Source organism: Biomphalaria glabrata, chromosome 11 (genome assembly GCF_947242115.1).
Source record: "Biomphalaria glabrata chromosome 11, xgBioGlab47.1, whole genome shotgun sequence".
Taxonomy (NCBI): Eukaryota; Metazoa; Mollusca; class Gastropoda; family Planorbidae; genus Biomphalaria; species Biomphalaria glabrata.
Genome location: NC_074721.1, coordinates 33,155,158 through 33,182,521, shown reverse-complemented (window position 1 = coordinate 33,182,521; position 27,364 = coordinate 33,155,158). Strand labels below are relative to the sequence as shown.

At 33.2% G+C, this 27,364-nt stretch overlaps 1 protein-coding gene across 15 annotated transcripts in view; it reads left to right on the top strand.

Moving 5' to 3' along the window:
- The first annotated feature begins 425 nt into the window (after positions 1 to 425).
- LOC106055044 (mucin-4-like) overlaps positions 426 to 27,364 on the top strand; it is a 104,219-nt gene continuing 77,280 nt past the window's right edge. For 5 of the 15 annotated variants that reach the window (XM_056004801.1, XM_056004800.1, XM_056004798.1 and 2 more), the window contains exons 1-24: positions 427 to 581; positions 3,214 to 3,299; positions 4,790 to 4,846; positions 6,512 to 6,532; positions 7,629 to 7,652; positions 7,989 to 8,015; positions 8,347 to 8,370; positions 8,693 to 8,719; positions 9,052 to 9,075; positions 10,142 to 10,168; positions 10,484 to 10,510; positions 10,793 to 10,816; positions 12,555 to 12,581; positions 13,733 to 13,780; positions 14,986 to 15,009; positions 15,605 to 15,634; positions 16,224 to 16,271; positions 17,561 to 17,572; positions 18,561 to 18,593; positions 19,603 to 19,638; positions 20,006 to 20,038; positions 20,977 to 21,018; positions 21,333 to 21,374; positions 21,734 to 21,748. In XM_056004801.1, the coding sequence (XP_055860776.1) occupies positions 3,257 to 3,299; positions 4,790 to 4,846; positions 6,512 to 6,532; positions 7,629 to 7,652; positions 7,989 to 8,015; positions 8,347 to 8,370; positions 8,693 to 8,719; positions 9,052 to 9,075; positions 10,142 to 10,168; positions 10,484 to 10,510; positions 10,793 to 10,816; positions 12,555 to 12,581; positions 13,733 to 13,780; positions 14,986 to 15,009; positions 15,605 to 15,634; positions 16,224 to 16,271; positions 17,561 to 17,572; positions 18,561 to 18,593; positions 19,603 to 19,638; positions 20,006 to 20,038; positions 20,977 to 21,018; positions 21,333 to 21,374; positions 21,734 to 21,748 (715 nt within the window). In that variant the 5' untranslated portion in view covers positions 427 to 581; positions 3,214 to 3,256. Of the gene's footprint in view, positions 582 to 3,213; positions 3,300 to 4,789; positions 4,847 to 6,511; positions 6,533 to 7,628; positions 7,653 to 7,988; positions 8,016 to 8,346; positions 8,371 to 8,692; positions 8,720 to 9,051; positions 9,076 to 10,141; positions 10,169 to 10,483; positions 10,511 to 10,792; positions 10,817 to 12,554; positions 12,582 to 13,732; positions 13,781 to 14,985; positions 15,010 to 15,604; positions 15,635 to 16,223; positions 16,272 to 17,560; positions 17,573 to 18,560; positions 18,594 to 19,602; positions 19,639 to 20,005; positions 20,039 to 20,976; positions 21,019 to 21,332; positions 21,375 to 21,733; positions 21,749 to 22,818; positions 22,876 to 23,695; positions 23,792 to 24,696; positions 24,739 to 25,522; positions 25,541 to 25,764; positions 25,801 to 26,076; positions 26,206 to 26,487; positions 26,527 to 26,776; positions 26,819 to 27,364 lie in introns of all 15 variants that reach the window. The other 10 variants (XM_056004807.1, XM_056004804.1, XM_056004803.1 and 7 more) reach the window with 6 other exon arrangements.

Below are 27,364 nucleotides of genomic sequence, written 5' to 3'. Positions count from 1 at the left end.
ACGCAGCCTACGGTGACACGGTAAATTGGACACAAGGCAAATCAGTTGTTAATCGATGGAAGCGTCTGTTAAATATAACAAGGTCACAAATTAAGCTTCCACTGATTGCAGCGCTAACTGTAACTGGAGCATAACATCGCAGCAGACAGGTCTCCCCTTCCACAATTCCGCTTCCTAACAATGCTCTTTAACTAAACAGTACTTAAAAAAAAAAAAATTCAAAAAAAAAATACCTTGGAGCCATAGAATCATTGCAATGACAATCGGGCAATTGAAATGCTGAGTTTCATAAACCACCTCTCGAGAGGGGGGCGCTGAACGTGGCTGTTTTTTTTAGATTTGTAAATGTGGTGAAATACAATAGTGGCCAGGGCAGCGTAAGAGGGTTAGCTAAGTTTGCGTGCCCTGCAGCCTAGGAGGAGAAAAAAACATTTTTTTTAATGATTGGTTCTTGGAGTATTGTTGTTATGGCGACTTTGGTATTGACACTTTGGCACCGTGTGCAGGCGATAAAATACGTAGAATAGTAATAGTTCTTTCACAACAGGGACTTACCATTAGAGTCACCAGGACAAGCTAAGGTTGGTAGCAGTATGGAGACGTATGCGATGTTTTGATAACTTAAGGATTTAATTGATTTGGCTTGTTTTTTGTTTTTAATTGTGCTTATCTATTTTCCTTCTGGATTTAAATAATTATACAATTAATTTTAAAATTTGAAAAAAAAAAAAAGTGGATGTTGGGAATTATTTCCCGTATTTTTCTGTTACATTAATTAGAAAAAAAATGTTGTAGGCCTACAATTAAGAGACATGCTTCTACAATAAATTTAATTTGTTTAGTCTGTATTTCTATGATGTTTGACTTAAAAAATCATCAATGCAACAAATTGTTTACTGTTCCTCTCTCTCTCTCTCTCTTTGTCCACCCTTCTCTCTCTCTCTCTGTCCCTCCCTCAATCTCTGTCTCCCTTAATCTATGTCTCTCTCTCTCTGTCTGTCTCTCTCTCTCTGTCTCTTTCTTTTTCTCTCTCTCTGTCTATCACTTTCCCTTCCTCTTTTCCCAATATAGTCTATCGTGCTAACCAACTAAAATTATTTCTAGCCATATTGCGGTGGTAGAGTATTAAAACGCTTGGCTTCCGAACCGGAGTTCCCGGATTCGAATCCTCGTGAAGACTGGAATTTTTAGTTACGGGATCTTCAGGACGCCTCTGAGTTAACCAGCTTTAATTGGTATTTGACATTAATTGGGGAAAGTAAAGGCGATTGGCTTTTGTGCTGGCCACACGACACCCTCGTTAACCGTGGGTCACAGAAACAGATGAACTTTTTTAACACCATCTGCCCCATAGATCGCAATGCCATTACTTTTACATCTTGACACCCACATTTTACTTATCTCTTTCTCTTTGTCTCTTTCACTCTCATTGCCTCTCTCTCTCTTTGTCTCTATCTCTCTTTGCCTTTCTCTCTTTCTCTCTCTATGTCGTTCTCTCTCTCTGTCTCTTTCACTCTTTCTCTTTCTATCTCAATGTCTCTCTCTCTATTTGTCTCCCTCTCCCTATCTTACTGACTTACCTCTATCCTGTTTCCCTTCCTTTAACTTCCACTCTTTACGGCTTCTCATGCTTTTACTCTCTTTACTCTTGCCATTCTCTCTCTTTCTCTCTCTCTTTCTCTCTCCCTCTCTCTCTCTTTCTCTATCTCTTTCTCTCTCTCTTTCTCTCTCTCTCTCTTTCTCCTCATTGTCTGATTCTTTCTTTCAAGCTATTTCTAAACCATCCACTTCAAATAGACTATGAAAAATTGTCTTAGCATCCAATTTCAGAACTTGCGATCTATAGGGCAGTTGATGTAAAGGTCATCTGTTTCTATGGCCGATGGAAAACGAGGGTTTCATGTGGCCAGCACATTGACCAACCGCTGGGGTTGGGTAGACTCAAGGGCGTCCTAAAAATACCGATATTCAAAATCTTCATCGAGATTCGAACCCGAGAAGCCAAGCGCTTTACCACTCTGACACCACATCCTCATCCTATTATATGATGATCATTAAATACTTGAATAACAAGAAGTTTTCAACTCTTTCTGGTCAGAATTGTTTTGGCATCGTTCTACCAAGAGATACAATTCAAACTCTTGTTAGGTAGCCAAGCGGTTTAAAAATGTTGAGACTACTTATTGAAATGTGACTGTAAATACATATTTGTAACAGTCATTTCACGAGTATAAAAATTCGTAACATTTCTTACATTATAATTTACAGCTTTAGTTTGATTAGCTCCTGTTGATATAAATCGATTTTAGCCATAAACACACCCACGAAGCAACGCATTACCCAGACAAGTCTGGTCAGGTATTAGAATTTTATTGTGGATTGAGTTGTTAGACATGCTTGGGATAATAATACTCAGTTACTATCCAGCCATTTCTTTTCATGATACCACATGTTTCCGGATGTATGGGCGAAACCTAACCACATTGTTTTGTACCAAAAGAAAGCACTGCTTAGAATGACCAGAAAGCTCTGGAATGGTTGTTATGTAATTAGTGATAAGTCTATTCGACTCTATTAGCAATGTCTTAGATTCCTAAGAACAAGGATGTGTGCAGTGTTTCACCAGGGGGTGTGGCGTAGAGGTCAATGAGAATCAAGTTCTCCAGCATACCTGTGTGTCTATCAAACCAGGGGCGTAACTTTGCAGTCATTGGTTGTGAGGTTTTCGCCAACCTCCACGTGGTGTCATCTATAAAATAGAGTTAAGTTCACCCTCTTGGGGTGTTCCGGAAAGGGTTGCCAGGGGCGTGACCTAGAGGTCAATCGAATCTCGTTCTCCAATAATCTAGTCCGCTGTAAAACCAGGGGCGTGGCCCAGGGGGTAGGTGAAAATCTAGTTCTCCAACAATCTAGTCCGCTGTAAAACCAGGGGCGTGGCCAGAGGTCAGTGAATATCTAGCCCTCAAACAATTTAGTCCGCTGTAAAACCAGGGGCGTGGCCAGAGGTCAGTGAACATTTAGTTTTCAAACAATCTAGTCCGCTGTAAAACCTATCAAATTTCAAAATCTTTGCAAAGTAAACTTTTCTAAAAAAAAAAAAATTGATGGAGAAAAAAATAACATTTTATAGCAGAAATCTTTTTTTTTTTTTATACTAATTATGTTGCTAGTCTATTATGATTATTTTTAAATGATTATTTTGCTATTTAACAGGTGACTGGTTCCAACAAGTCCTAACCAACTGAAACCTGTCAAAATGTGGACACGGAAACGTTCCACGTTATATCTATTCCTCCTGGGTAACTCAGCTGTTTCGTTTTATATCTATTCCTCCTGGGTAACTCAGCTGTTTCCATTTATAACTCAATAAGAGAACGTCTCAAACTAAACAAAAAATTTATTTTTAATGCATAAATTTACAACTTCAAAGATAAAACTAAATGCACACAGTTTATCAGTTTGATTGTCAAAAGAGTTGAGCCGAAGGCTCTTCGAACTCTAGGCGTGTAAGCCTGCTTGAACAAACCGTTCTGTCTGGAAGAGGTCCAAGTCAATGTCAAACATTGCTATTTACGATATATCCGGCACTTCGGACGCATGGACTAGAATACATGGTCGAAGGCCGAGCATACCGGGAACCCCTGCAATTTTCATATGTTGTACCAAGCTAACCGTGCATAATATAACTGTCCCTTGAGGAACGGCGCATGGATTATCGACAGGGACGCTGAAGCTATCTTTCAACTCCGCACCGTGCAATGGGAAAGCTCTCGCATTCCCATGGTCACTCCCACAGGAGTTTTGTTTTGCTATTCATTTAGCCTAATTACTTCCTCAAGTAATCGTTTCCACCCGGGTGCCACTTTGAGGCAGAATAGCGTACCCGGGCTGTTATCCATAATAAAGACTCGGAACTAGTCGGAACACGCGTAGGACGTAATCATCTTTTTTTTTTTTAAAGTAACGTCTGTATTATATAAGATAAAGAAAGGCTGGCATAGATTACCTAGTTAGATCTAGACCTTTTAGATCTATATATGATAAATTATTTTATTTACTTCCCTACCCAAGAACATTTTCCACGAACTTATGAATCTAGATCTAAGTCGACTAAGTAGATCTTCCTTTGGAAGAAACGGGGTGGATCTATACAATAATAAAGATTCGATGTTCAAGACATTTTTAATCATTTGGAACTATTTAAAGTAGCCCACTAAAGATTTTCTAAAAATGCATATATAGAGTCTAGATTATTATATATATAGGCTATGCTGCGATTGATATAGACGTCTCCTCTGTTGAAGTAACGTATGTTTTTAATAAGGTAACTAGACTCTAGTTTCTAATTTCTATTCTAGTTTCCGGATCTATCATACTTCATAATCATAGGGATAGTCTATCTAACAATCTATCTAGATCTAGATCTAAATGCGAACACAAGAAAAAGTTAACAATTGTCCTTTTTTTCTACCCTCCTTTATTGGGTTTCAAGCTATCTGATAACCGTAAAAGTCCCTATCTCATGTTTCTATATAAAATCTGGACCAGTCGTCACCAGTAGATCAAGGCTATTACTACTATAATTACTATAGTATTAGTACTATTATTAGTAGTATTAGAATTATTCATGTCTCATATTAATTTTATATTAGTTAGGCCTATTAACGGTATTATAATAATAATTATATTAGACTTACTTTTATTTTTACTACTTGACTTGGCTGAAAGAAATATCCATTTTTGTTTAACTAGACTAGATCTAGATTTAAATCTATTTTTCTCTCCACAGTTTTGTTTGGCCTAATCAACCAAATCACATTAACGACAACTGAAGAAACAACAACAGGTGAGTCTTTTAGCCTTTACTTTACAGTTCAATTGTTATTCATGATAACAATTGAAAACACTTGACTTATCAAATGACCAAGTCACAAGGATCTTTGACATCCTAAGCCTAAAATTTATAGTCAGTATCTAGATGATTTTGCATTCCATTCCCCCCCCCCCCCTTTCCCCACCATGTTTTGTGTCTTTCACTTATTACATGAGATGCTCATGACCTTCTTTAAATGTTGTTTGAATTCATGATTAATATTCATTGTCTGATTTCTGCTAGTGATGTCCTCAATGCTATTTAAATTATTGGATTTCATTTGTAAATGTTGCTTCTGCATAAATTATTTTGATGCCAACATGATATGCTGCAAGCAATGCATGACTTGTGAACCCATTACTTTGTAAACACTTACTACAACATGCACTAAAACTTGATCTATAACTTAGGATAAATGATACAAATAAATGATATCTCTTTCAAATGAAAAAAACAGCATTTTTGACAATTAGTTGGCCTCCTTCAGTCGTAGAATGACTATGGTTCATCTCGCACACTTCCTCATGTGGCTGGGGAGCCCTATTTTGGAGAGTCACTCCCATCCACAAATATCGCAGGTTAAGGTGGCTTTTGCTTCGGTGATAGAGGAGCAGGTCATTTTTCCTATTGTACATTTTTCCTCCTGAGCTGAGACCCATGTTCTTTCACTGTCCATAGCGTTCTTGGTCACTGACTCTCTCCATCTGGTGCAGTATAGAACTGTCTTCCAAATGGTCAGTATTGATGTTCACTGGTTTGAGGTCCCGTTTTATTACATCTATGTAACGGAGGTGGGGGCGACCACTTTTTCTTGAGCCAGTCGCGAGTTGTCCGTAGAGGATGACTTTTGGTATGCGATTGTCCTCTATCCTGCAAACATGTCCAAGTCAGCACAAGCGGCGTTGTCTGAGGGCTGCAAAGATGCTGGGAACCTGTTCGCACTTTTTCTTTCCAAGTGATTTTCAAGATCCTTCGGAGACATCGCAAATGGAATAAGTTTAGTTTTCTCTCTCTTGCTTTGCGTAGGTGGTCCATGATTCACTGCCATACAGTAGTGTACACATAACGCATGCCTTGTAGACTTCCATTTTGGTCACTGTAGTGAGCTTCTGGTTTTCCCAAACTCTTGGCCTGAGACTAGCGAAGGTCAAGGCAGCCTTCCCTATGCGTTTTTGTTATCTCCTCTTCTTGAGACAGGTCATCTTGAATTGTGGATCCCAGACTTTTACAAAGAGTTGTAACAACTAATATTTTGTTATAATTGATTATGTTGAGTTTTTAGTATTTTTAAAAGTAAGAAAAATCTTTACATGTATTGCTTTTTAATAATATTATCTTATTATTATTATTACCAAATTCAAAACATTTAGATTGCCATTTTAAACATTTTCTTTTTAAGACTATAAGGAACTTTAATTACTGTTTATTTTACATGTAGCATAATTAATGTATAGTCAATCAATGAAAATGTTTATTTTAATGTTATGACATTGTTGTCCACATTTCTCTCACCAATCATGCTGCTTACAATTGGCTTTACTGATGATAATGCTTTGATGTCCATTTTTTGTTGCCAATGTGATCAACTTGTATTTGTTTCAATGATGTGACTCCTTACAATTGTTTACATTTATGAAGATACAACAACAGAAACTACTGGTAAATGATTAGGATATAGTATTCATTATACATATTTTTAAAAGAATGTGCGCATTTCAGTTGATTATTTATAATTTTTTTTGGAGTGGTTTGTTTCAGAATGTTATATTTAATTCTTGGTTGATACAATCAGTCACAATCTGTAAATTAAAAAACTCAAAAGCTATTAAAATCTAAATTGCTTTCATTACAATGGAATCCTTATGTTATTTTGTATTCAATATCTGAATATGTCTTACTTATTTGCGCTTGGCTTGGCCACATGACACCCTGCTCATTAATCATTGGTCAAAGAAACAGATGAACTTTACATCATCTGTCCTATAGATTGCAAGGTCTAAAAGGGGAACATTATTTTTTTTTATATCAAATTTTCATTAGAAAGAATAGACATACTTTCCTCAAATACCAATTTTTATTATAGACCTGCAAAAAGAGACTTCTTTCTTCCTCCATTCTTCCACATGTCTAGTTGAGCATACCCTCACCCAACCAGCTCAAGACGTGTTCAGTTAGGTATCTCTCACCCACTCCCATAGACCTATGCCCAGCCAAGTACATCCACATAAATAGCTTGCCACTTAAATATCTTAAATTGCCTCTCACTTGGCTCTTTGTCCTTGGCTAAATATTAAATTCAAATTTTAAAATTTAACAATGTTTTATTCATTCATTAAGTGCAAAGGTATAGTTTAACAATAGAATGCAGTTAACATTTTATTTTAGCAGAGGTCTAGATCAACATTTAGTAATAATACTTTTCAAACTGTCACTCAATTATTCAAGTGTTATGCCCAGAATTACACACAGAGATATATTAAATCATTAGATAAATACAAATGTGTGAAACTTAAAACTCATAGTTCATTAACATTATGTTTGTTTTAGTAATTGATTCTTTTATTTTCTTCTTTTTTTTTGGTTATGATCTTCATTCTATATGTACGAACATCTCACTTCAATTTTTGTACATTCTGATGGCTTTTGACTTGTTGAATCATTGGCTTTCTTTTGAACAATGTGGCTTCTGCATTAATTACAATGACACCAACTTCCTGCTACTCCTGCATGACTCAATAAATGTTTACATTAAAAGACACGACCACAGAAACTACATCAGGTAAATAATACATTTCAAACAATGATATTAGATAGGCCTATACTAATAAGTATTTAAAATAAAAAGTTTTGCTAATTTTATGACTATATATTTCTCTCCTCCCAATCATTGCTTATTTTTCTTTTGACATGTTTCATTAAATCCCCATCATATCTGGCTGCATGACCTCATGAATAATTCCAAATTGTGAACATTCTGCTGCTGTTGTACCAAATGGCTTTTGAATTGTTGAATCATCTGCTTGCTTTTGAACAATGTTGCTTTTGCTTCAATTACTATGACGCCAACATCCTGCTACTCCTGCACAACTCAATATCTAAATGTTTACATTAAAAGACACGTCCACAGACTCTACAACATCAGGTAAATAATACATTTTAAACAAAGATATTAGATATGGAATGAGTATTTAAAATAAAAATCTTTGCTAAACTAATAACTATATGTTTCTCTCCTTCTTATCATTGCTTATTTCACTTATGACATGTGTTTCATAAAATCTCCATCATATCTGGCTGCATGACCTCGTGAATAATTTCCAATTGTGAACATTCTGCCGCTGTTGTACCAACTCGCTTTTGATTTGTTGAATCAACTGCTTGCTTTTGAACAATGCTGCTTTTGCTTCAATTACTTTGACACCAACTTTCTGCTACTCCTGCATGACTCAATATCTAAATGTTTACATTAAAAGACACCACTACAGAAACTACATCAGGTAAATAATGAATTTCAAACAAGGATATTAGATATACTAATGAATATTTTAAAATATTTTTTAGAATTTTTATGTTTCTCTCCTCATAATCATTGCTTATTTTACTTACGGCATGTGTTTGATATAATCTCCATCATATCTGGCTGCATGACCTCATGACTAATTTCCAATTGTGAACATTCTGCCGCTGTTGTACTGAATGGCTTTGGGCTTGTTGAATCATCTGTTTGTTTTTGAACAATGTTGCTTCTGCATTAATTACAATGACGCCAACTTTCTGCTACTCCTGCATGACTCAATATCTAAATCTTTATATTAAAAGACACGACCACAGAAACTACAACTTCAGGTAAAAAATACATTTTAAACAAAGATATTAGATATGTTAATGAATGTTTAAAATAAAAAGTTTTGCTAATTTTATAATTATATGTTTCTCTCCTCCCAATCATTGCTTATTTCACTTATGACATGTGTTTCATAAAATCTCCATCATATCTGGCTGCATGACCTCATGAATAATTTCCAATTGTGAACATTCTGCTGCTGTTGTACCAAATGGCTTTTGATTTGTTGAATCAACTGCTTGCTTTTGAACAATGTTGCTTTTGCTTCAATTACTTTGACACCAACTCCCTGCTACTCCTGCACCACTCAATATCTAAATGTTTATATTAAAAGATACGACCACAGAAACTACATCAGGTAAATGATGAATTTCAGTGACCGGTCATTTCATCTCTGGTCATTTTATCCTCTGGTCACTTCATCCCCGGTCATTTCATCCCCAATTAAATATTTTATATATAAATATGATTATGTAGAATGCTTTTTGACATTTTATGACATGTTACTAATGCGTTTATAGTGTTTCCTCTTCCACTTTGTATTCTTAATGAGAAATCTTGTATTATTTTGTAAATCTGGGTGTGTACTTAGCTATAGCACTTGTATTGGATGTGGGGGATGTAATATTATTATATTATCCTGATCAAAGGTCAAGGTTTGGTGGAAGTAGTGGAAATCTTTTGAGAGATAAAAGTGCGATAACAATAATTATGACCGTGCCGCTGATAACTTATCATCAAAGGCCAAGGTGTGGTGAAAGTACGACCATGTTTCACTTTATTTTATTTTTCAATCGCTCTTTCTATAAAATGGGCGCGTCATTTTTTAGCCTTGAAATAAGGTTTTATTTTTTTTCTAATAAAGGCGGAGTTCACCCATCCTCAGGATATCATGTCGCCTGTATAAGTTTTGCTTTAATTCCTTTTAAACATTAATGTGTTACAATTTTGTCATTTAAATAAAAAATAAATACATAAATATTGCTCATTTCATGATTTTTAAAATTACAATTTGTTAGATAAAAATGATCAGCTGATGAAATGACAGGGGATGAAATGACCTGGGATGAAGTGACCAGGGTTGAAGTGACCGGGGATGAAATGACCAGGAACCTGAATTTCAAACAATGATATTAGATATACTAATGAATATTTTAAAATATTTTTAGAATTTTTATGTTTCTCTCCTCCCAATCATTGCTTATTTTACTTACGGCATGTGTTTGATATAATCTCCATCATATCTTGCTGCATGACCTCATGACTAATTTCCAATTGTGAACATTCTGCTGCTGTTGTACAAATGTTTGGGCTTGTTGATTCGTCTGCTTGTTTTTGAACAATGTTGCTTCTGCTTTAATTATAATGACGCCAACTTCCTGCTACTCCTGCATGACTCAATATCTAAATGTTTACATTAAAAGACACGTCCACAGACCCTACAACATCAGGTAAAAAATACATTTTAAACAAAGATATTAGATATGGTAATGAGTATTTAAAATAAAAATCTTTGCTAAACTAATAACTATATGTTTCTCTCCTTCTTATCATTGCTTATTTTACTTATGACATGTTTCATAAAATCTTCATCATATCTGGCTGCATGACCTCATGACTAATTTCAAATTTTGCTGTTGTACCAAATGGCTTTGGGCTGGTTGAATCATCTGCTTGCTATGAAAAATTATAATTATTACCATGTCCACTTGCTGCTTCTTCTGCATGACTCTGTACCCCCATGAATACTAATGCTTTGTTTAAAGACACAACTTCAGAGATTACAACAACAGGTAAATGATCCATTTTAATCAATAATATGACAATATTTTGCAATGAAACTTTTTAAACATAAGTGACAAATTTATAATTTAAAACCTGATTTAAAAGCAGCATTAAGCTGCCAGCAGAAAATTATTTTCTTTAAATACTTTCATATATTTTTCCAAACTTGTCTCTCTGCTTTTGCTGCTTGTCATTGGCTTCATTCGTGATCATGCTTTGATGTTCATTTTGCTTCCAATGTGCTCAACATATGCCTCAATGATGTGATAACATTGCTTGGGTTTTTATAGAGTGGACAACAACGGAAACCACTGGTAATTGTTTAGTTTTTTGTAACTTTGATAAAAACCTTTCAAGAACTTAAGCTGTTTATTGTCTCATGAGTTCATGATCAAGTAGATCAAGTTAACTTGTTATCCTTACTTGCTATGACTTTAAGACCTGTGTCTTAGCCTTCTTGACAGCTATACCAATGCTTGTTCATATATAGGTGAAACTTCAATCATACTGATTATCTTAGAGATGGCTTATAAAGTCTTAACCCACATTTATTTTGAATGTATTACTAATGGCATCTTATGTGCATGTGTGTGGGTTTCTGAAAACATAAGTATTTTTATGGAACACTAGCCATATATGACCCTTGGCCTGCGGGCCTTAGTTTGGGGACTACTGATATACTGGATTGATTTTAGACCTATCTCAAACATGAAGAATGTTCCCTTCACCTTTAAAAATATTTTGCCATGAAAATAAAAGTAGAGTGTGAAAATGGGTTGACCTATTCATATCAGATATAAAATACTGTAAAAACTGGTTTACTCTATTTGTTGAAATGTTTCATTCTTTAATAGAGATACAATTAGCTATTTACTTTGTCAATTTTTAGGACCCTCCAGTTGAGGGAGGAACATTTAACATACACTACAGTTTTTGCTATAATCTAAAGAACATTTATACTAAGTTTTATCAGGATTGGTCAAACAGTTTTGATTTTTATTTGGGACATACATACATACATACTCCTTACTTTCATTATATATATTAGATATGGAGGTATATCTGGAAATGATAAGTGAATACAAGTCTACTGCTATTTCACATTCATCCAATTATCAGTCCTGCAGATACCTAACTACAAATGGCAAGGGTTTTCCACCTCTCTGGATCTGTGGAAGAGTGGCAAGTGTTGAAGTTTTGGTAGCCCAGCACTTGAAAATTTACTATTAAGGCTTTCCCCCAGCAATGGAGGGATGACTCCATCTCTGACACACACACACACACATTACCACACATCTTTATTTTGTAAATATCACATACATTTGAATAGCATGCCAGCTTTACATTATAAATTGTTTCTATGCAGTAAAGGTTGATGTTTGCTCACAAGTTATTAATTTGAATATGTAAATCTCCTAAGAAGATAATACCCCTGCCCATTATTCTGCACCAATGTCCAGCTACCCCAAACCTGCTTTTAATATTGGAATGCTTTAAATATAGACCTCTCATACAGATCTAGGATGATTAAATAAATCTTTCTTAGTTGTCCAGGGGCTCAGCACTCCCAAACTCTAAACAGAATTTTTAGGTTAAATAAATAAAGTTGAGCCTTAATTATAATAATTTGCTATGATCACAAACAATATTGCTTACCATTCAATAGATTGCTAATTAAATTTGATGAGAAATATTTTTGAAGTAAAAAAAAACACGTTTAAAGTGATAATCTTATGTTATTGCCACAGAAGAAAGTCATAGATTTTTAATTCTTGTATCTTAAGATCTTCCAAAAGATTTTAATGACATTCAATTTCATTCCTAATTTTTGTTTGTTCCCCTCTCCTCCCCGCATTGCTTATTTGACTTTTGGCATGTGTTTGATATGGACTTCCTCCCAATGGACTGCACATGATTAACTTCCATTGCTGCTGCTCTTGTACTACATGGCTTTTGATTTGCTGAAAAATGTTTTGCTTCTGCATAATTATGCTGCCAACTTGCTGCTTCTTATGTATGACTCTGTACTCCCAATGTTTATTCTGTTAAAAGAAACAACTTCTGAGAGTACAACAACAGGTAAACGCTACATTTTTATCAATATTACAATAGTTACCAACTGAAAATTTGTGTACAAAAACTTTATACTTAAAAACAATTTTTAAAACTGCAAGTGCGGACCTTTCATATGTTGATGTCCTTTTAGATTGTTCAATGTGTTTAATTTTTATTGCTATGCCCCAGTGATGTGATAACATTGTTTGGTTTCTAATACAATCAACAGAAATGAGCATATGCTATAGAAACCTCATATAAATGCAGTTCTGGACTATGTATAAACAAAGACAAGGGCTCTGATTTATTTCTTTTAAAAAATTAAAGCTCTATTGCTCAATTAAAGCTCAATTTTTGTATTTTTGATTATCAGTAGAGGATCATCTGCCAATGGTTGCATTGGTCAAAATTAAAATAAATATAAAGTTTAATGATTTTAATATCAGCGGTATAAAAACAGACATACACATTGTGATAATAACTTTGACGGGAAGGATGGGATATGTTATATTTTTGTTTAATGCTGTTGTTTGGTGAAAAGTGCATGAAAGCATGTGACATAATAAAGAGCTTTTAATGTCTACTCTATCATTTTTTTTATGTTTATTAGTCTATATTAGTTTATTTCTCTGTAGTAGCAAAACACATATAATGATAACATTAAAGGAAGTGGGAAAATCACTTCTAGCAAAATAAAATGGTTTAGGGGTTAAGGGCTTGGCATACAAACCTGGGGTTCTGGGTTCAAATCTCAGTGAAGATGGATTTTGAATTTCGGGATTTTCAGGGCGCCCCTTAGTCCACCCAACTCTAATGGGTACCTGACTTTAGTGGGGGAAAGTAAAGGCGGTTGGTCGTTGTGCTTGCCACATAACACCCTGCTCGTTTGCCGTTGGCTGGAGAAACAGATGAACTTGACATCATGACAAGGTCTGAAAGGGGAACTAAAAAGATGTAGCAATCTTCTTGTCATTACAGTTCAACAATTAATGCTTTCCATTCTGTGCTTATGTTTTATTAATACTTCTTTGAAATATTGTTTTCTCCCTATACTTGGCTCTTCCTTCTTCAAACATGACTGCTCGTCCAATGAAATCAATGCGGATGACATCTACTACACAACTGGTAAACTACTTAAAAACACCTACTGATGATATTGAATGTTGCTATCAAAGATGTCACATATGTACAAGACAACAGTACAGACGAATACAATGTAACAGGTAAACTTCTTTTTTTTAACTTAGAATCACTCCATTTCTTTGACTTTTATTTGGAGATACAGTATTAATAATTAATTCATTCATTCATTAAGGCCCCACCCCCTAACCAAACCAAGTGACCAATAGCATTGTAGAATTTAAATCTACAACATGTACTTCTTGAACTAGATCTTTGCATAGCATCAGGGGCAAGAGTGAATGTGTTATTTCTTTGTTGATATTTTGGTGTGAAAGAGTTATATTCCTTTGTTTATATTCCCATGTGAACAGTATACACTTGATGTTTTTTAATGTGAATGTTCCTTGTATGATAGAGAGAACTTGGTAGTCAGTTGTTTCCTGGACTGGTGTTTGTGTTAGTTGTTATGGTAGGAGAGGACAGATTTTTGTTTGCTATTATGAAGTGTTTTCTATATAAATAATTTTTTGATTTCATGAGAGGGAGAGTTTTTTTTTTTAAATTCTTTTAGAAATATATATGTTATAAGTGTTTACTATACATCTGTAGTAATTGTTTGTTAGTAACTCCTAATGAGGCAAGAAAAGAACCTGACAAATAGGTTATTAGTGTTTGTTTTCTTTATTTCTTGGTGAAGAGAAAAAAAAAACTATACCTCCACCTTATACCATTACTATGCATATGAACATTATTTCCCCTTACAGGCCAACACAATAACTACTAAGTCAGGAAATTTCTTTTTGATTGTTTTTTTTTTTTTAACTTTTCATTATTTGGTTATATTAGTAATATTCTTTCTCTTTCCTTTTTCCAAGTTGTCTTGTACTTTTGAGACTCTTGTAACTTTATTCTTGTTAGATATGTCTTTGTTTGCTCAATAAAAGTTTCATTGCATTGTTAACTTGCATTTTGTGCTTAAAATAAAGAAGAATGTAGACCTATCTGATTCTGTGCATAAATAAAGAAGCAATTATTTTTCTTTTTCTCCCCTGATGTAATACTTATGTGCTATACAATATTGAACTTGATGCTGATGTTGCCTGTTTGCCTTGTGATCAAAATGATTGGCTGGGCCTTGGCTGCTGTTGCTTTGTTTGCTGCTTGCATTGCATCACTTTTGATACTGACTTATACATTGGCGTTGATGATTGATGATGTCCCAAATATATGTTGCTTGCTACTGCTGCTTGGTCTACCCGTGAATTCTAACATCCCATTCAATGCAATTTCCTTAATGTGACAACAGAGACGGAGAGTACAGTCACGTCTGGTAGGTTGTTATTTTATATTTCTAGATCACTTCTTAGATAAAGAATGAAAATAGTTGCAAACTAGAGGAAACTAAAATCATTGTATATTGAAATACGGAAAATGCTTATTCTTGATAACACTTTAGAACTTGTGGGAAAAAAAAAGAGTTTTTTTTAACAATTGTTAATAGTTAAGAGGATTACAATGGAATGTGAAGCTTAAGAATATGGGAGGTAACTAAAAAGCTTAAAATAGCAGAGTAATCATTCTTGTCAGAAAATCTTCAAATACCTAGTAATTAAATGGTTTTAAAATATCCCACATTATTTTAAAATCTATGATATTTTTTAACGATGCTATCATTCATCTAATAAATTTTTTTACAAACATTTTTCATCTGCTTACTTGTGCTGCCAACTCTGTGCATTTTCCAAAATGAATCATCCATATGCATGTGTTTGATGCAATTTGAACTTCTGCTTTGCCCTACTGCTGCTCCATCCATTGCTTTGATTCATGTCTGCTACCTTCAACTTGAATGACAATGCTGTGCTACACTCCAACTACATTTATTACCGTACATCACCCATGCCACCATGCTTCCTGCTTATCAGAGGAGACCACATTGGAGTCTACAACTACTGGTATGTGAAGCATTAGTCTTCTTTTAGTCTAGGTGTCATCGGTACTTTGAATGTCAATACAGAAATAGTTACATTTGAAAACTATTAACTGTCTTCTGAAATAAAATTTAAAGAACTTTATTCCTGGCAATTTATTTATAGTTTAACCATTGTTTGTCTGTTGAGTCATTATATTTATAAGTAGTTCACAACATTTAAAAAATATAAGTACATAATAATGACTAATTGACAAGTACAAAAAGTGTTTCATGCTAAACAAATTTCATCAAGAGTGCTTATTTTTAACTCATTTTTATAATTTATTTTTCATGCGTTGCTGATTGATTATCTGCATTTGTCCTACATAATGCTGTCATGATGGTCTTTGAAATATCATCGAAAATCAAAACATAATTGCTTTGAAACATCTGCCAATCATGTTGCCTCAATCCTTGCTATGTGATTTGCTTGCTGGCTCTTTCATTCATCATGAACAATGTTGCTGCTTCATTGATTGCTTAATGCTCTCTCTCTTGCTTGCCAAACAAAAATAATGCATTCTGGGGGATATTGTTCATTGTTCCAACTGTGATTTTTGTCACGATAATAGAGTCGACATCATTAGAGACAACAACATTAATAGAAACGTCATCCACTGGTAAGTCAGTTGACCAGGATTCAGCTGGAATCAATTGTACGCTTGTCTAAGATAATTTATATGTACTTTTTGTAAAATTGTAAGTTTAATTTTCTAATGCAGTAGCATAATAGAATTTGTATGGAAAATATTCAGTGATATCAAGAAACAGAATAGGCATAAATTAATGGAGTCCTGACCACTATTAAGAGATACAAGTTTTTAAAGACTAAGACTGCTTCATTGATCCTTATGGAAATTTGTTGTGATTACAAGGACTCTTTTCTCATATAAAGATAACACAACTGAAACATTAACATAAATAGAACAGACACACATAAAGAGTTCATTAAGTGACACAGACATCTCGATCCTTTTCATGTTTCCTGATCAACGAGTGCATTGATATGGTATAACAGAGTAAGGAGCGAATGATTTTTTTGTACCACTCAATTCTAGTCTTGATTAACAGAAGTCGCCCACTTAGGGATGACTTGAGGTAGTTGTGACGTAGTTTAAATGGCACCAGGGATGTGATGATTTTATTCAAAGATAATATATAATTATGATATCATTAGGACTTGCAACGTAAGGCAGACAAAAGCAATGCTGAAAAATACAAAATCCGGGAAAGGATAGATATGAATTGGAAAATGCTGGAAAGAAAAAAGCCTGAGTAAAAAGAACACTTGCCGTGTCTCAACAATTTACAAGAGTATGAGAAACGGTAAATTAAAAGCTTTGAAAAAAAGTGCAAGTCAAGAAAGACTAGTAATGAAGTCAAAATTAGTAGAAGCAACTAAAGATGTTTACAATGTACACTTTTGATCAAATCTATAAACTTTGTGTGCTGCAAAAAAATACTAACAATTAACATTTTATTACTATATTTAAAAAAAAAATGATACTAAAATTCATTATACTATGTTAGTGCAACCAAACATTTTTTCCTTTAAGTACAATATCTTCAAATCAATTCTGCTTCATTCCCTTTACACACATAGTCAGCCAAGTATCCCAATTGTAAGAAGTACTAATATAGTCAAATCATTTGCTTTCTTTTTTTTTTCACTCATTGTAATATCTTCTATTTTATCATCACATATATTAATCATATTTTTTAATAACTTTTATACATTTTTAAATAGCCATTTAAATTAACTTTTTCCCCCTTCTTTTCATTTGCATTGTTTCCCTTTGAAAACTATCCACAACTCACTCAACTTTTCAATCAATGTTGTAACCTGATACACTCTTGATCAAAATCAACTTCTCCAATGACTCTACATGTAATGATGTTCTTTCATCAGATGTAAATACAGGTGAGCTCATTTCCTAAAACAAAAAACAACTTAAAAAGACGATAATTAAAATTCTGATTTGAATTTTCCTTTACAAAAACACTGTAACAACAAAAGTTACAACAATATGAAAGCATCATTTTTAGTAATGAGTACACACTACTGTTTTGTACATATAATTTTTAAAAAATAATTTATGTAAAAGATATGCCATGAAGACTTTGATAATTTTAATATATGATAAGGCTCTACAAGGCAACAAACTCTTTAGCTTCATTCCTAATGTTATTTGGTTTATGGATGGCCTTGATTTATTAACTGGTTACGTTTATTGATTACCATACTTTCATGCATAAACCCTGCATACATGTATGACCCTCACTCGCGTATACCGTGCACAAATTGCAAAATAATTTAAAACAAAATTGTACAATCAGGCTCCCTTATATGCCCCATATGTTTAAAGCCTGACTTGCCATAAACTACCGGTACATAAAGTATTATGACCAGTACTATTTGTTTTCTTGAGTTTTATAACAAGATATTCATAAAGCTTTCCAGTGTACATTTTGCAACCACACAGCTAACTATAGGAAGTATAAAGACCCACCGGCATGTCCATAGTTTCTGTTATGCTATGTCTATGAGTAAAATAAATGTTTGTAAACCCTCACCTTTGTATACATCCCACAGCTGCCATCTGTTTGTAAAAATGTATATTGCCAGTGGTTTTATATGTGCGATAATATGGTATTATGTTTTAAATATATACACAGTCTAACAAATATAAATCATAAAGAATGGCTGCATGCATAAGACTATTACTTATATTCTTGAAAATATATATTCCTTATTGACTGATGCAATGTTTTTTTATATTTTTTTTTTTACTTGGCTTGTTGACATTTGCTGCTGCTCCATTTGCTGCTGCTCCATTGGCTGCTTGCTGCTTGCCTGATCATTGCTTTCTCTTCTTTGTATCATTCCTATTGAATTGGTGTTCAAGCAGAGTCAACAACTAGTCCTACCACAGAAAGCACTGGTAAATTATTTGAACACATTATATTTGGTACCTTTTTAAAATAGATTTTAAAATCAGCCTGAAAAGTATGGAGACTCACAATTATTTTTTTTACCTTAAGATAGACTGTGATGATTGTTGTATTAGTTTCATATACAGAACTGGCAGTCAGGAAGTAGGTTTTAGATAGGACACAAGACTTAACAAAATATTAGGTCATGGGTCATCAATGATTTGAAAACACGGGAATTTGACTATTATAAAGGAAAAAACATATAGAGTAAAAAAAAAACAAAAGATATTAAATTATCATGGTAAAAATAAAAAAGTCAACACTTCTAGGCTGTTACTAAAATATAAAAGAAAGGCATTTCTTCATAGATCCTTAGAACTCTAACCACACTAACACTGATCCAAGAACATTAACTCCACTCATTAACAAATATTAATCTTATCAAAAACATAAACTCCTCCAGTCTCAGAAGTAGTTTCTGTCAACCAATTATATTTTGATTTTCTTACCATTGTTTGATAATACAAAGAATGACACAGAGATTGCATGTAATAGTGGTGACAAAAGTATACTTAGTAGGCTATATAAGAAAACTAGAAGAAAATATTCTATTCCTATGTATAAAAGAAAGAGTCAGAATGAAGATCTTTGATCTTTGTGCTTTAGGTGAAACATATGGCTACTTTTATATCTTACTCTTTTCAATTATTGGACAAAATGTCTTATAAATCCTCTTTTGCTTTATATTCTTCTGCCTATAAATGCTTCCTGTTTTTCCTTTGTTAAATCACAAACTTAAAAACAATAAAATTGATGAATATACTATTATGTGATTCTATTTGTGTTTGCCCTCATTTTTTCCCTTCCCAATAATCATCTGCATTTTGTTCATGTTTTTGCTGCTTCTGCAATCATTGCTTAAAATGTGCATGAAATGACTTCAAACAAATGACAATGCTGCTGCTTCATTGATTGAAAAATGCTCACTTGCTGTATTTTAACACACACATGTTATAGAGATTACAACCACAGCTACAGAATCAACAACAACGGGTGAGATTTGTGAAGAAAAAATGATATTTTAAATCAATTGGAACTAAAATACAAGACATCAAGCAGTCTCTAATTTAAATATAAAGAGTTTTTTTTTTAAATAATATACTTAATTTTTGTTTAAACATGGACTTTAAAAAAATATACAAAAACATATAGGTTTAATAGATCTTTTTTGCTTGCTTAAATGAATGAAATTGTTTTCCTTTTTTTTTTCATCATTGAATCTTTGGCTCTACGGATTTTGCTGCTATTGAAATGGCTTCTTTATGTTGCATGAATGAAACAATGCTGCTGCCTAATTGATTCTATAATACTCTTTCACTTTCAACTGTGTTTTCAATGCATCAACTTAATGCTGTCACAGATTCAACATCAACTACAGGGCCTGCTGGAACTGGTAAGATTTTTGTGTATGAATTAGCTGAAAAAAATGACAAACATAATTTTTTTTAAAGTCTAAGTGAAAAACTACTGGCATCTAACAGGGACAACTATTAAACTCTGACAAAGAATTAGGTACACACATTTGAGATCATAAGAATAACTAGTCAAAGATAAAGAGAGGAGCATTTAAGCATTCCATACACAAACAATGATTACATCTATCTTAGGTGTGGTAATATTTGTACATCACATATGTGTACCCAGGACCTTTTGCCAATTGTCCATGATTTTATAGACCAATTTTTTAGAAGACAAAAAAAAATAAATTTAGCTTAAGAATTTTACCCAAAGATACCGGTAATTCTCAAAACAGCAAATTCAGAATTGACAGAATCTCACATATCTACATAAACCACTTATCAATCTTCTAACGCATACATTTCTTGACCTTTTCTGTGATTGTAATTCTTTTCTTCTTTACTCTAAACAATGTGGAGTGGTCGAATTGCATCAAAGAATACCCAAGCCATACATATTTGGAAAGGCACAATTATTGTTTTTTAAACATACTTTTGTTTAAAATGATATCTCATGCAATACTGTCAATATCAATATGGCAACTAAGCTCTTTTTTGTCTATCAATGGTGTTGGTTTATTGTAGGTATATTGATTAAACTAATAAATTAATAGTAATTTAAGAAAAAAAGAGATTGCTGTTTTTTTTGTTCTCTGCCCTGCTTAGTTTGTATTTTATTATTATTTTGTTGTTGTTGTCATTAGAATACACTATGAAACATCATTTTCTTTTCTTCTTACACTTGATTCTGCTTTATACGACTGCTGACAATATGCTCTGGCTTCATTGATTGCTTCAATGCTCCCTTCTGCTGCTTAATTATGCTGCTTCATTTTAACTGGATTACATGCTATCAACTTTGCTACTGTAACAGACACTACAACTCTACCCACATCATCAGAATCAACATCAAGCGGTAAGATTTGGAGCAATAGTTACTACACATACAAATCAAACTAAAGACATCTCTAGTATATTTAATATTTTGGTCTTAAGTCTTAGTCTATTGTTTGTAGAATGTTCTTTCTTGTATACTCTGCTTTAAATTTCTCTTTATTATTTTCATAAACAAAATAAATGTATATTTTTTTGCCTTTTACTGACTTTATGCTTATACTCCCTTGCTTGCTATACTTTGCTCGCCCGCTTGAATACTGCTGGTTTTATGCTGCTGCTGAATTGATTGCTTTATGTCCCAATGCTTGAACCAAAAATAAATCAACATATCAGCTGATTTAGCTTCAACTACAACTGCAGAGCTCACAACAACTGGTAAGAATTTGATCAGACTCTGCAATGAGTGCTTATAAAGGACACTTTTGAATAAAAATAAAGATGTCTTGGACAGTTCTGCATATTGTATTTTTATATCTTTATCTTGCTTATGCAGTCTCATTATAAACTTATTTATATTATTATTGGTGACATTGTTTTTCAATTATGTTTAGTTCTCCAACCTTTTATTAAAAATTGTTTCATATCTTTTTCTTCCCCATTTTCTATTTAACCTCTGCTGCTATTGCTGCCATTGCTTACGTGAACTCTGCTGATAAAACTGTGCCTGTATGGATTTTACTTGTGTTCATCCTGCACCTGTCCACTCTCATCTTCAACTGACATTGGATCTGCAGACTCTACAACAACTGGTAAGATTTAGATCAAATAGATGTTATTCTTGTGTAGATTCTATTGCGTTTGTTCTTTGAGCATTTCAAAAAGCCTGAATGTGTTTTCATTTTTAGCTTTTTTTTTTTAAGTTTTTAAAATGAAAATAAACTGACAGATTAAACAGATTATTTCATAAATTATTTAATTGGCTTTTTTTTTTTCTGTGCTGGATCAACTTTTGCTTATAATTCTTTGCGAATTGAATTGCTACTGGGCTTATGGTGCTGCTGAGCTGATTGCTTGAAACTCTTCTGATGCTACAGCAACAAATAAAGCACTGCACAGTGATCTCCCTTTTATTCCTCACAACTAAAACAATTACAGTTCTCTTGGGGAGCTTCTTTTTTTTAAGAGTATTGGAAAGGAACATTTGTTTTTTTTTTCCTAATCATGCTAATCATTTAAATGTATACAAATTAAATAAAATCTAATTAAACATTCAAATGACCTTGCTCTGATCACTCATTTTAACTCATGTGTGGAAAGTCTGAAATTTTATTAGATTAATTATAGACTGAAAAAATGTCTAGAAAATCTGTACTTTTCAATCTAAAAAATGTAAGGGAAAAGTCTTAAATCCCAAAACAAAAAAATTCTGTTTAAAAAAACAAAACAAGGAACATCACTCCTCTCTTATAGCTAGGCTAAATGTAGAGTTTTTTTAAAATTCTGCAATTTTTATTGTACTGGTTTAAACATTTAGCCTGCCTAATTTCATGCCATCGCTTATATAATTTAACAATCACAGATGAAAAGATGGTTTTTAAATGACACCTGTTTATTGCCCCAAATTTTAAACAAAGTATATCTGTAGTAAGATATTGCTTTAGGCTTTGCCCAGGACCCCACATCCCTATTTTGTACTCTCTATTGATGCTGCTTTTTTCAAATCTTTAACCAACTTTTTATTTTTGGATTTTTTGCTTTCTGCTGATTTCTCTGCTTCACCACACCATTGCAAACTGCTGCTACATTGATCTGCTTAATTCTGCTTGATGAATGACTCGCATAAAATTAAAAATGTCAATGTTAAATTTAACTGCATTAGTCCAATCAACCACAACAACAACTTCTGTGGAAACAACTTCTTTGCCAACAACGACTGGTAAGATTTTCACATGTGTTTCATTTCATATCCAACATAATACTACTACTACTACTAATAATAATTTTGACCAACAAAATGGTAGATTTTAATACCCTTGATATGCTTTTCATTGATAAAAAAGAAAAAAACTGCTACCATTATTGAATCGCTCTATCACTGTCTCATAATAAAAAAAAAACTGAATTGGAAAAACAATGAAAATATGTGAACCTTGGCTTGGAGATTAAGCAGTTATGGAAGTTATCCAAAATAACAATATACCTCATTATTATATCAACCGAGGGAGATAATAAAAACTGACCTCACAGGTACCTTCAAGTCCCTTAACTTTCCTAGGAACATTCTCGTTGCCTGTCTACTGCTGTAGACTTGCCACATCACTAGGAAATTCCTCAGTGGAAACTGATTTGGGACTACAATGAATTTTGTTTCTCTTGAACAAAATTTGACCCTGGTAGCACCAGAGAATGAATACTTGTTTATTTCTAACAATAATAATATCTTTATTATCCTTGAGGAAAAAATTCATGTAAAGATTTGCGCATAACACATCACAAAATATTATAAAGATAATATATACTCATGCTAGTTTCACTCAAACATTGCATGTAATAGTGTAGAATTATTAAGAATTATAGTATACAGTCTGCTATTTTTTTCTATGCTGCTTGAGTGTGGCTGATTGCTTAAATTATTTATTGCTGGCTGTAATTGAGAGATTTAACCAAATTGTTGATATTGAATCCATTGCTCTCATTCTGCTGCATGCTATGCTTGCACATCTTGAAATGCATCATTGCTTATTATGGACTCTAAGACTCAACTAGTTTTTCAACATCTACATTATCATCATCTTCATCATCTTCAAGTGATTCAACTACTATTTTAACAACTACACCCTCATCATCAAGTGGTAAGATAAACTGATATTGCATTGGCTTCTTTTTTATGACATTCATTTTTTATATAAACTCTTGTCTTTAGACATTTTGTCATTGCCATTTTCTTACATTCATTTTTTTTTTTTACGCATTTGATTACTTCTCATATTGGTTCATAGTAGTTGGCTGCACTTTTTGTTTAGGAGGCACTGTGGCTAAGCACTTGGCCTACAAATCCATGGATTTGAATCTCAGTGAAGACTGGGATTTTGAATTAGGAATCTTTAGGGTGCCACAGAGTCCACCCATATCTAATATCTAATGGGTACCTGACATTTGACAAGCTGTGGAAAGTTAAGGCAGTTGGTCTTTGTGCTAGCCACATGATACCCTCATTAACCATGGGCAGTAGAAACATGATTTTTACATCATATGCTTTATAGATCACAAGATTTAAAAGGGGGAACTTATCTATGCTTTTGGTTTCATGAGCTTTACAATTATGGATCATTGCTTTCTTTTTTATTCTATATATTAAGATGACATTTGTAGTCAAACTGAATTCCCATTTGTTTGGGCCAATAAAATTATCTTATCTTATCTAATCTTATCTTATCTAATCTTACATCTTTACTACTCACTATTACACTTCATTAAAACATTTTTTTTGTAAAATATTCCACAACTACATCTGCAGCAACAGTCCTACGTGTTAAATAAATTACTTTACACTTACATAGCAGTCTCTTTGATAGATAAAGAATTGATCACATTTACATGTTTTGAATCTTTCATGCTTTGCTTTTGCTGCTGACTGCTTGACAAACATTTGCTGCTTGAATCATCAATGCTGTCATTCTTTGTTTAATGCTCTCCCTTGAATTGCTCAACGCAATAATTGCATTTCATCTTTTATGAATAAATCATAACTAACTAGAATCAACAACCACTACAACAACTGTAGCATCAATATCAAGTGGTAAGTTTGATGAATGGGTCAAGACTAACATAATTTACACAATAAAAACATTCTTGCAAGATTTTTATCTGCAGTTAATAAATAAAATGGGGGCGCGGTGTCTGAGTGGTTAAGCTTGGCTTCTGAACCTGGAATCCTGGGTTTGAATCTCGATGAACACTGGGATTCTTAATTTTGGGATTTTTTAGGGTGCCCGAGTCCACCCATTTCAAATGGATACCTGACTTTAGTTGGGGAAAGTAAAGGTGGTAAGTCATTGTGCTGGCCACATGACACCCTGCCTGTTAACCATTGGCCAAAGAAACAGATGACCTTAACATCATCTGCCCTATAGATTACAAGGTCTGAAAGGGGTACTTTACTTTTACTTTTAATAAATAAAACAAAAATTTAGAAAGTTAAATAATTGCTAAGAAAAAGATTTTGATTTAAAAAAACAACTAATTTTTCTTTATTCACCACTTTTAGTCATTGAAAATATTTGTATAAGTCAGCTGTGTAGTAGAAACATGTGATTGCCCAATTGTTGATATATATAAGTCAGCTGTGTAGTAGATACATGTGATGACTATATTATTTGTATAAGTCAGCTGTGTAGTAGAAATATGTGATGAAACTAATTCATTTTTTAATTCATTTGCTTTCTGCTGACTGGTCACATCATCTTTTTTTGACACTGTTGCTGCTGCATTGATTTGCTTAATGCTCTGTTGCTGATTGCTGCTTGATCTGTGCATTGCCACATTCCGTCACAAATTATCATCACCTGAAATTCACTGAACAGCTGCTGATACATCTACTGGTAAGCGTTTCATCATTCACATATTTTGGTCATTGAATATACTACGTTTAAGTCATCTGACTATATTATATATGTCTTTTCATTCTTATTTTGGAACTAATTAATTTTTAAAATCATTTGCTTTCTCTGCTGATGTTTCTGCTTTGACAACTCATTGCTGCTGCTACATTGATTCGCTTGGTGCTTGCTTGACCCATGACCTGCATATACTTATGCTCTGTTAGAACCAGCAACCACTACAGCTTCTGCACAATCAAGTGGTAAGATTTTCAATAGAAATCTTTTAAGCAAAATTTTTTTTTTTACAGTTCGTGGTATTATTAGATTTTTTCAAAATTTGCTGGCTAAACTAATATATGTGTTAAATATTTTTATTTTTATGCTGCTTGATTGTGCTGTTGATCACTATAAAAATAATTCCTGGCCACAATTTTTGACTGATGACAACACGCTAATACTAAATTCATTGCACTCATTTTGCTCAATGTCACGTGATCTTCAATTGCTTCATTGCTAATCATAACGGCCTGTAATAGACACAACTATCCCATTAACAACTACATCATCTAGTGAATTAACATCATCATCAGCCAGTGAATTAACAACCACATCAAAATCATCATCCAGTGAATCAACTACCTCATCAATATCATCCTCATCAGTCAGTAAGATTAAAAAGTTATCTATTTTACAAAAATAAGTTGTTTTTTCATTTTTAATTGTTTTTTATTTTTGTTTATACTTAAAATTCATGAATTATAAATCAATTCCATTTTCTTTCATCTATTTTTTTTCTAACATGCTTGTTGACTTCTGCTGACTGCTTCCATAATTGTTTGCTTTTTGAAACATCATCTGCCGATTCATCACTTCTCTCTTATAATCAATGTTGAAACAATCTGCATTTAATCATCATTTAAATAAAAATAAATTCTAATAAAAAAAAGACTCAACAAATGCAACATCTGCTGTAGCAGCTTCAAGTGGTAAGATTAATTTTTTAACATTTACACAGCACTCCTTTATGATAGAGATTGGATCAGAATTACAGTTTTTTTCATTGTTTCATTTCTTTTTCAAACTTGCTTTTTTTTTTTTACTTTTGTTTCTGACTGCTTGACAAACTTTTGCTGCTTTGAACATCAACTGTTGACATTGATTGTTAATGTGCTGCCCTGAAATGCTTAATGCAATAACTAACAATTCATCATCCTTTATAAACTATGATTGCACTAGACTCAACAACCACTACAACAACTGTAGCATCATCATCCAGTGGTAAGTTTGAGTAAGGGACAAGGTATATAGATTTAGTATAAAAGGACTTTTAAATACATTTTATCAAAATGTAACCTTTTTTTTTTATAAATACAAGAAACTTTTTATAATGATAACAAAGATGCTGTTTATGCTGCTTTATGCTAGCAACAAAGTCTGATATGTAAGATACCTTTGCTAAACTATATCCTTGCCTCCCCTAAAATCTCAAATTTTTTCCTTAATTGTTCTGGTCGTAAAAATCATCCCTAAAAATGTTAGTATTCACTTTTAAGTAAAAATCGCTAGCGTTTTTCCATCATGAATAATCTATATGGTGACCAGACACCTCATCATATGAGACATTTCATCATTGCAACATTTCATCATTATAGCAATTCATCATTTAGGGTTATGATTAAGTTTAGGGTTAGGGTTAACTTGCTCACTATGTTAATTACTTCATTACATCTACATGTACTTATGTTTGCAAAATACACTTTATGCAATGATGAAATGTTATGGTGATGAAATGTTGCAATGATAAAATGTCTTGTATGATGAGAT